The sequence below is a fragment of the Bidens hawaiensis genome, unplaced genomic scaffold (genome assembly GCF_021521415.1).
Source record: "Bidens hawaiensis isolate Kalapana, Puna unplaced genomic scaffold, B.hawaiensis_p1.1 tig00030849_1, whole genome shotgun sequence".
NCBI lineage: Eukaryota > Viridiplantae > Streptophyta > Magnoliopsida > Asterales > Asteraceae > Bidens > Bidens hawaiensis.
Window position 1 is genome coordinate 195,963 of NW_027495173.1, and position 10,297 is coordinate 206,259.

Here is a 10,297-nt window from a genome sequence, read left to right on the forward strand (position 1 = left end):
TCCGGGATAGTGACGAGCTTGGGAACTGTGTGGTCGTTCTCTTGAAGGCGTCCAAACAAGCCGGTTGCTAGATGGGCTTCTAGGAAGGTTATAAATTCGCCTCAGAAGGCAAAATTCCGGAAGAATACATCTTGACTGGCCAGGATACTGCTGCTGTGCTTATTCAGAAGACAAAAACTTTTGATTCTTTAAAGTTTTTTCTTGCGGGGCAAATATCAGAGCTTGCGGACGAGGAGGACAGCATAGACAGGCAAAAAGACCTCCGCGACCTTGGTGAGGAAGAAGAAGAAGATCAAGATAAGGCGGGTGATAAGAATGCCAAAGGTGAAGATGCCGCCCCATAGATGTAGATGATCTTCTTTGTAAATATTTCCTTTTTGTAATCTCTTTTGATCAATAATAAAAAGTTTGCTTCCTTCCGGTGCACTTTGTCTTATGTTATAATATAAGTGTCTCTCCGGAACTTTGTTTTTGACAATAAAAGATTACATACAAAATAATTATGAGACTAACAAAAAGTTTTCATAGATCAGGCCTAAGCCATGTTACAAAAATCGAAATAACATAACTTTGGCTAATCTATTTGGGCACGCAGGCCGAAATGAAAAAAAAATGATTGAGACTGCTACATGTAACATTTCTTCAACTGTGCTACATTCCAAGTTCGTGGGACCTCCGTCCCATCCAACTTTTCTAACTTGTAAGAACCCTTAGATAAGACTTGTCTTATCTTGTAAGGGCCTTCCCAAGTTGGGGCCAACTTGCCCGGAGGTTCCTGTCCGGAAGCCTCATTATTATGGAAGACAACGTCTCCTTCGTCGAACTCACATTTCTGGACCCGCGAGTTGTAATATTTCTGAAGTTGTCGCTTATAATTGTGTTCGCGAATCGATGCTAGTTCTCTTCTTTCCTCAAGTAAGTCAAGATTCATCCGGAGTTCGTGATCATTATCATCGATCAACAGAACTCTTGCGGATGGAATCCCAATTTCTGCTGGGATCATGGCCTCAGTGCCATAGGTTAAACTAAACGGCGTCTCGGAATTGCTAGAATTCCTTTGGGTGAGAAAGGCCCAAAGTACATGGGGAAATTCGTCCACCTAGCCCGTCCGCTTAGTCCCTAACCTTGCCTTAATCCCTTCCTTGATAGCTCGGTTGGTTCTTTCGACCTGACCGTTTGCTTGCGGATGTGCTACAGATGTGAAATTTTGAATAACTTGAAGTTCTTTCAACCATTCCTGTAGTCCGCTATTAGCAAATTGGGTCCCATTGTCATTTACCAGTTCCTGCGGAAGACCAAAACGGCGAATGATGAATTCCCAAAGAAATTTTTTCACGCTTGATGTTGTTATTGATGCAACCGGTTTGGCTTCCACCCATTTGGTGAAGTAATCAATGGCCACTATCAAGAATTTGACTCGTCCAGGGGCTTCCGGGAATGGTCCCATAATGTCTATAGCCCACTTCTGGAACGACCAGGCGGATGTTACCGGGATCAATTCGTTCCTGGGACGCAGGGTATTGGGGGCATGACGTTGGCAAGAATCACACTTTCTGATTTCTTGCACAACGTCCAAGTGCATGCCTGGCCAATAGTTCCCTACGTTCATGATCTTTGCAACAATCATTCTAGGACCCGCGTGTAGGCCACAAATTTCTTCATGAATTTCTCGTATTAGATAATTCGCGTCTTCGGCGTCTACACAACGCAACAGTGGTTCTAGAAATGACCTCCGGTATAACACGCCATCATTCAGTTGGTAATTCAAAGCCTTGTGCTTTATCTTTCGGGCTTCAGCTTTCGCTGTTGAGAGGGCCCCGGATGGTAAGTAAGCTTTAATAGGTGTCATCCATGATTCGAAACCCGTTTGAATTACCAAAATTTGACTTTGTGGAATGGACGGGTGGTCCAAGACTTCAACGCGGATATCTTTAGCAAAGTGTTCGAAGTTTGTCGAAGCCAGCTTGCTAAGAGCATCCGCAGACTTGTTCTAGCTTCTCTTTATATGAATAATATTGAAGGAAGAGAACTGTCGGATTAAGTCCTTTGCTTGCGTGAGATAAGAAGCTATAACGTCATTTTTTGCTTCATATGTTCCATTAATCTGCCCCGCAATTAGCATGGAATCCACCCGTGCCTCCAAAAACTTCATTTCGAGCTTCTTGGCTATCCGCAGGCCTGCTAGGAAGGCTTCATATTCCGCCTCATTGTTGGTACTTTTAAAGTCCAACTTTATGGCGTATGTGAATTCATGTCCTTCAGGATTGACTAGCCTGAGGCCTGTACCGGACCTGCTTGAAGCTCCATCCGTGAATAGTGACCAAACTTGTCCTTGTTCCGGAGGTGCTAGGGGTTGGTTTTCAATCAAACATTCTTTTTCTTTGTGTTGTGGAACTTCAGTGACGAAGTCCGCAAGCACCTGTCCCTTGATTGCTGGCCTGGGTTTATACTCGATCGCATGTTCACCCAACTCAATAGCCCATTTTGCCAACGTTCCGGACAACTCTGGTTTACTCAACACATTCTTGAGTTTGTATCCGGTCAGGACATTTATGGGGTGTCCCTGAAAATATCTGCGGAGTCGTTGGGCTGCATAAATCAGTGCCAATACAAGTTTTTCTAACATTGAGTATCTGGTCTCTAGATCTGACAACGTCCTACTGACATAATAAATTGGAGTTTGGACGTTCTCTCTATCTGTCAGCAACACAGCCCCGACGGTAATATCAGAAGCAGATAGATGCATTGTCAAGGGTTCACCCGCGTATGGTGCTGTTAGAGTAGGCAACTCCATTAAGCATTTTTTTAACCTCTAAGAATGCTTGTTCGGCTTCTACGGTCCACTTGAAATGTGCCTTCCTGAGGCAGTTTCTAAGTGTTGACACGAATGGGTAAGATTTGGCCGCGTGATTTGCTAAGAAATGATTTAGCGCCACGAGTCTTCCATTAAATGTCTGGACTTCTTTGAGGGAAGAAAGAGAAGGCATGCGGGCTATAGCCTGAACCTTGTCGGGGTTGGCTTTGAAGCCCGCATCCGTGACTATGACTCCAAGAAATTTTCCTTCTTCCATCCCAAACGAACATTTGGCTGGATTCAGCTTCATGTTGATACTTCTCAATGTTTTGAAGGTTTCTACAATATCTCTTAACATTTGATCTTCTTCAATACTTTTGATTACTAAGTCGTCCATATAAACTTCCAGGTTTCAACCTATCTGATCTTTGAACGCTTGATCCATTAACCATTGATATGTGGAACCCGCGTTCTTTAATTCGATGGGCATCATTTTATAACAAAATGTCCCCTGGTCAGTGCCGAAGGTTGTCTTATCCTCGTCATCAGCTGCCATGAGGATTTGGTGGTAGCCTTTATAGGCTTCGAGGAAGCATTTGAACTTAAACGGGGCTACAACATCTACCTTGAGATCTATTTCTGGCAATGATAGCAATCGTTTGGGCACGCTTTGTTTAGATCTTTAAAATCAATACACATCCGCCATGTTAGTTTGCTCTTTGGAACAATGACTGGATTAGCTACCCATGTCTGATACTTGTTTTCCCGGATAATCCCGGCGTGAAGAAGATTTTGCACTTGCTCATTCATAGCTTTCGTTTGTTCTGGGCCCATGTTTCGCTTTTTCTGGACAATTGGGGTAAACATCGGGTTCACCCTTACCTTATGTTCAGCAATGCTCCGCGGGATACCAGTCATGTCCCCGGGCTGCCAGGCAAAGATGTCCACGTATTTGGTCAGCAGTTGCTTTAAAAATGTCCTTACTATCTCGGAGATAGCAGGTCCAATCAAAATTGTTTGATCAGTGAATTTCTTGTTCAAAACCCACTTTTCCGGCTCAGTCCTTAAGGTTTTCTTTGGGACCTTGCCGGGCCTTGAACTCTCAGTTGTAAAGCAATGTCGGTTGACATGAATTATTGCCACATCGGTGCGAGTTGGGACTCCTACTGCACCGTGGGCTGTGGACGGGTGGGCGTGAAGTCACCAATCGCCTCCTGTCCTAAAATGATGTCATGCTTAGAAGTTGCTGGCAGGACCAAAAATTCAACTTCTTCCGTTCTTGAATGAATTCCGTCGCTGCGTGTTACCGGAAACGATATCACCCCTCGCGGATGCATTATCTCTCCTCCGAAACCGGAAACGGGGGCATGAATTGGCTTCAACCTTTCTTTGTCTTCATCTTCTAACTGTTCGAAACATTGTTCGTACATGATGTCAGACGTACTGCCGGTGTCAAAGAACACATATTGTGATCGGTAATGGCCAAAAAGAGCAGTGATTATCAACAGATTCTTATTACATGGTCCGCCCCTGATTCGAGGAAAAAGCACAGGCTCATTCTTCCATTCTTCATCTAAATATTCTCTCATTTTTTCTCCAACCCATTGTCCACCCTGAATCATATGGACATTCAAATCTTTAAATTGCCTTTTGGCTGGGCCCTGGCTATCCCTTGCGGGAGGCTTTCCAGTCCCTGGTCGTGTGTCTTTGACCAAATGTTCAAGTTTACCATTTTTAACGACTGCTTCAATTTCATTTCTAAGGGCCACACACTCGTTCGTGTTGTGTCCGATATTGTTATGGTATGAGCAACGCTTTTTATTATCGAGAAATGATTTCCTCGGTATTGGTTGAGGCTTTCTGAAGGTCAAGTTCTTAGTAGTGAGGATTTCTGAGGGAGTCTTTGATAACGGGGTCCAACTCTTGTTGAAGGACTGAGCTGAGAAATTATGTTTGTTTTTATTACCAATCAGAGATCTTGCATCAAATTGCTTTGGCGGTTCCGTAGTCGGATGTAATCTCGACCAAATTGTTCCCTTGGCTTGTCTATTCGGTCTTGGAGTTTGAAACTCGGCCTTTGGTAATTGCTTCTGGCTACTGGAACCTAATGTTTTTTCGGTTTTTGCAAATAACTTAGCCGCCTTCATGATTTTGTCCCAAGATTTGGGCATTCCGTCTTTCCCTGTTAGCGTGCGAATCATGGCATCGCTATGAACATTCTTGCGGAATGCTCCCCTCAGCATATCTTCACTAACTCTTCCGATGTTAAGGCTCTCGTTGTTAAAACGAGTAATGAAGTCCTCAATGGACTCATTATTCCGCCTTTCAACATCCAATATTTTCGAAGGATCGCGAGTGTGCTTTCTTTGTTGACTGAAATGTTGAGAGAATTTTCCTACGAAGTCATTCCAGCTCTTGATCTGTCCGCCGGGCAATTTTTCAAACCATTGTCGGGCGGCTCCAGTAAACGTTAATGCAAACATGTCACACCAGTATAGAAAAGTCCAACCACTGACTCCTCCGACTGCTACAAACCTTAACAAATGATCACTGGGATCGGTCATTCCGTTATATGTCCGGACAGATGTTGGGATTTTTGCATTCATCGGAAATGGAGCTGTCGCGATACTTGCTATGAATTTTGAGTTCTCAGCAAAGGATTCTGGACGGTAAGGTTTGGAAAAATCTTGCTCAGCATTACTGTAGTACTCCGCATGGCGGACAACTGGTCGCGGATAACTAGCCCCTCCATATGAAAGGAGACGACTGTCCCCGCTGTAATAACTACCTTCCGGACGATACGTTGAATCATGTCCGTCAAGTTCGTCCTCATAATACTGTACCCGCATATCTATGCGGGGACGAGAACGTAGCCTCCGGATCTCACCCAGATTTTGCTCTAATGGCTGACTGTATTGAATGTGACTTCCCCTTATGGGAGGAGAAACCGATCTCCTGGGAGAGTCATCATACATCAGGGTACGAGCGTGAAAACACTCGTTCCGTACCCTACGTTCATACTCAGCTTTCAGATTATCTTGTTGGATACGAAACCACTCATCCGGAGACAAAAGTCCTTCGGATCTGGATTTATGATGCCGAACTCTTCTTGGAGCAGAGACACCGAAATTCTCTTCCAGGCCTAACTCTGAGTGAGTTTGATGAGCATCTCTCATAATTGGTTCCAGATCTCCAAGATTGGAACCCCCTGGAGCTGTAATATGCCCCAAGTCAGTAGTTGGTGTAACAACATTTTCGGTGTCTACCGGAGTAACATCTACTTATTGAGCAAAAAGTCCCCGAGCTGTCGAACCACCCAAGGTAAAACCTCCAGGGTTTACGACATCGGTTCTTGTAACAAAAGTCGCGACTCGAGCAAACACAGACGTTGCTCCTCCACGTGTTTCAAGGTTGAGATCACGTGAAGACTGCGCTTGCTTCTCCGTCGGCCCTTTAGGTAACTTATTCATATCGTAAAGAGAACGGAAAAATTTCTTGATGTTCTAACAAAACCACGGATGGAGCCAATGAAGAAACACGGATCTACTCCCCTTGACGGGTCCTAGATCCAATGAGTCTACAGTGTAGGATACGGTTAACTGCCAATACGATATGAACTCAATTCCCAAAGTCCAGTGAAGTGAACCCGCAAAACAAACACCGTGAGCTCGTTAAGGGAAGGACAAGAGGGGGGGGGGGGTCTTCCCGTAACCACCCTCCGGCGTGAGAATAAGTACAATTTCGATGAAGATAAAGTACTTAAGTAAATAGTGAGAGTACAGTGGGAGTGAATGAATACCTCATGAAGATTAAGAGGGTATTTATAGCCGAAGGGTGTGGGAAGGTGGTTGGGCCAGCTGTCCCTTTAGAAGATGCTCTTGTAACCAACTAGACATGGGTCCTCATACGATAAGTTCAGCTTATACGTTGCATGTGCATGTATAACAACCTGGACACGCGTTCTCTTATGATAGGGTGGTGGACAACCTTGGCCATGTGCACGGTTATAGCGGCCTTGCCAGGTGTTCTTTTCTGGTTGGATGAGGGATCACGTATTGCTCAAGAAAGCATCTTGGTAGATCTTCCAAAATGTTACTAGTTAATGACAGCTGTCCCGGGGCATTACCTCATGGTTATTTACGCGGACGAATGTTCTGTCTTGCGGATGACTTTTGAGGGTGCCAGGATACTTTCGCATGCCTTGTGGAGGTGTTTCTCCCGCCAATAATTATGCGGGTAGTTCATATGTACCGCGAGTATCTTATGAAGAACTTCTGGCTGACCCGCGGGCACTACTTAAGGGTATTTGGATATTTTTGGTACCCTACCTCTATAAAATGTATAAAGTCAACAATCTTTGTTCTCATGTTTTACCTTGAATTAAGAAACACCGATCGTTTGTCATGTATATCAACATAACATATGAAAGTCACCGATTTTACCTTCCATGTTATACCGCTCATTTTGTTTAGAAAAGTAACATCAGTTATTTTGTCATGTGTTTACTCGCGTCGTTGTAAAGATACCAAACACCAATTTCTTGTGGTTCAGTTTCATAACGCTTCCGTAAACACTGACATACACACATTGACACCTCATTATAAACATTGATTGCACCTCATTATAAACATTGACATATATGTTTTAGCGGTCCCGTTAAGATTGTACTTTATTATGACTTTGATTGGCAAAAAGGAATATCTAGAAAATGTCTTTTTTTGGTATTTTCCCACTAGAACTACTTATTTTACAATGCAAACTGACTACAGTTGCTACTACATGTAGCCTATTTAAAAGGACATGCATGCATGAATATTTTCCACCAAGGAAAAATGGAAGATTGCCAAGAACTCAAAACCATCATCAAAGTATGCTTTCTCACCATCTCCTCCATCTGCTACTGCTACTTGATTCCCGCTCGGATCTCTAATAGCCTTCCAAGGCTTGTATCTCTTCTCCCCATCATCACTGTCTTTTCCATCCTTCCCCTACAAATCTCCACCGTCCATCTCGCCTTCCCCGCGTTCTTCTTCCTCGTATGGCTCGGTAACTTCAAGCTGTTACTCTTCACCTTCAATCGAGGCCCTTTATCTGCTACACCGCAGTTACCACTCCTCACTTTCATCTGCATTGCTTTGCTTCCCATCAATATTAAACAAAGTAAAAACAGAATCCCAAATCCACTTCCTTCACATAAACCGATTATGTTAATGCTTAAAGCTGCAATTCTCACGGTGATCATAGATATATATCACTACAAAGATAACCTTCACTGGACTCTGATATTAGTTCTCTACTTTACACACATGCAAATCGGTTTCAAGTTAGGGTTTGCCCTCACTGCTTATTTCGCTAAATATTTCCTCAAGTTCGGGTTTGAAATCGAACCACAGTTCAATGAACCTTTCCTGGCTATTATTATGACTTTCGGTCGGTTATGGAGCCAGGAGCTGGCTATTATTATGACTTTTGTGGTGTCCGGGCTAATGCACGAGTTGATGTTTTATTATTTGATGCGTGTTTTGCCTACGTGGGAGGTGACGTGGTTTTTTGTCCTACAAGGGGTAGGTGTGGCTGTTGAGGTGGTGGTCAAGAAGGCGGTTAACGACAGGTTTCGGTTACATAGGATAGTGTCGGGGCTGATTGAGGCGGTGTTTTTGCTTGCGACTGGTTGGTTGTTCTTTGCGCAGCCAATAAGAAATGGTGTGGATGTGAAGGTTATAAATGAATTTGAAGTCATACTGAAATCTTTACGTCTGATTGATGGAGTGAAAGTGTGATTAGAGTATATATTATGTTGGAAGTTATAACTTATAATCATGGGAATTTAAGTTTTCTTTTTTATTGTTTATTAGTATTAAATACATTTTTGAGACCGAAATTAAACTAGAATATCAAAACCGAAAATGTCTGAAAACACAAATTGAAAACCTACACCGATTATGAAAGTACAACCTTGGTTTGGTACCGCCATATAATAATTGAACAGCGAAATATAAATACCCGTATAAGAATATTGTTTAGTGGTTATATTTCAATTTGAATTCAACTTCTTTTGAAATATAACGTTGTGAATTAACTAAATTTTTAAAAGTAGGTTTGATAAACAAACAATTTGAATTTTTACAAAAGGCTATAGCGAACTTTGTTTCATCATTCACAATAACAATAATTACTATTATTAGAATGCATGAATTTGAAAATGTAAATCTTCTGTCATATGCTATCTAAATGACCTTTATAAATCTGCCCAAAACTGTCTTACCCTAGACAATATATACAGTGGCGGATTCAGAAATTTTTTTCGGGTGGTGCACTACTTTTAGATGTTTCAATTTCATAGAGTCGGGTATAAAAAATTTTGGGTCGGTTCGATGGTTCGGGAAAAGTTCATTACGTAATAAAAATACGATAAAATAATAAAAGAGACACCGTCATTAGAAATTAAAAAAACACATAATGTCAATACAATAGTCTTTACGAAATAAAAAAAATACTTATAGTTGTTCTTTACGAGTCTTCATCTTTTGAAATCGTTGCATTACTTCTTTAACCGAAACTTGTTGTAGGAATTCTATTTCAATGTAACAAATGCAATAAACGTTCATTTATTCATCACTCATCCTATTACGCAAATCCGTTTTCACATTCTTCATTGAAGAACATCTTTCAACACTTGCCGTTGCAACCCTAACTTTAAGATGATGATCCAATGTTCGATAGTTCACTTTAAAACTATCTCTTCATATTCAAAATACCTACAAATCAACAATTACAAACTAACAAATTTAAAACTAAGAAACTAACAAATTAAAACCAACAATCTAACAAATTAAAACTAAATTTAACAAATAACTTAACAATCAAGTAGTTAACAATCAAGAACAATTAACATTTAACAAAAAGTCAAGAACAATTAACATTTAACAATGAATGTAAACTTACCTTCAAAGTTCAAAGTGGGAGGATTCGAGGGTCGGACTGACTGACGGGTAGGGCTGTCACTTTTACCCGAAACCCGAAACCCAACCCGAAAAAACACGTACCCGAACCCGGACTAACCCGACCTGAAAAACCCGAACCCGAGAAAAGGCTAACCCGAACCCAAACCGAAGTAATTCGGGTTGATTCTCGGGTTTGATTTATAAGTTTCGGATCAACCCGAATAACCCGAATAAACTTTTAATTTTGAAATTAAATATATTTTTAGGTATAATTGGCTTAGTCTTAGCCACTAACATTATCAGAATCTGGTCCTAATCGATTATTGTCATTACAACTATTAAAGATTGATTATTTATTGTTAATTTATGTTTTCTGTTTATTACTGATAGCAACCAAATCACGCCCGATTAAAGACGATTATGGTTCCCGTTAATTTTACTCTTTTTTTGGATTGTTTTATCAAGTTATGTTGGTTTTTTATTTGATTATTTGTTAACGAGCAAAGAATAATTTTGTTTTAGTTTTAACATTATAGTTTTTTTATTTTATTTTTGTTTT

The 10,297-nt window shown here is 41.4% G+C and overlaps 1 protein-coding gene and 1 pseudogene across 1 annotated transcript; one reads left to right on the top strand and one right to left on the bottom strand.

The window, feature by feature from the left end:
- Positions 1-625: 625 nt before the first annotated feature.
- Positions 626-1,003, bottom strand: LOC143581276 (uncharacterized). The gene has a single exon (XM_077064105.1). The coding sequence runs from the start codon at positions 1,001-1,003 to the stop codon at positions 626-628; it is 378 nt and encodes a 125-aa protein (XP_076920220.1).
- Positions 1,004-7,614: 6,611 nt separating this feature from the next.
- Positions 7,615-8,575, top strand: LOC143581283 (long-chain-alcohol O-fatty-acyltransferase pseudogene; annotated as a pseudogene).
- The last annotated feature ends 1,722 nt before the right edge of the window (positions 8,576-10,297 follow it).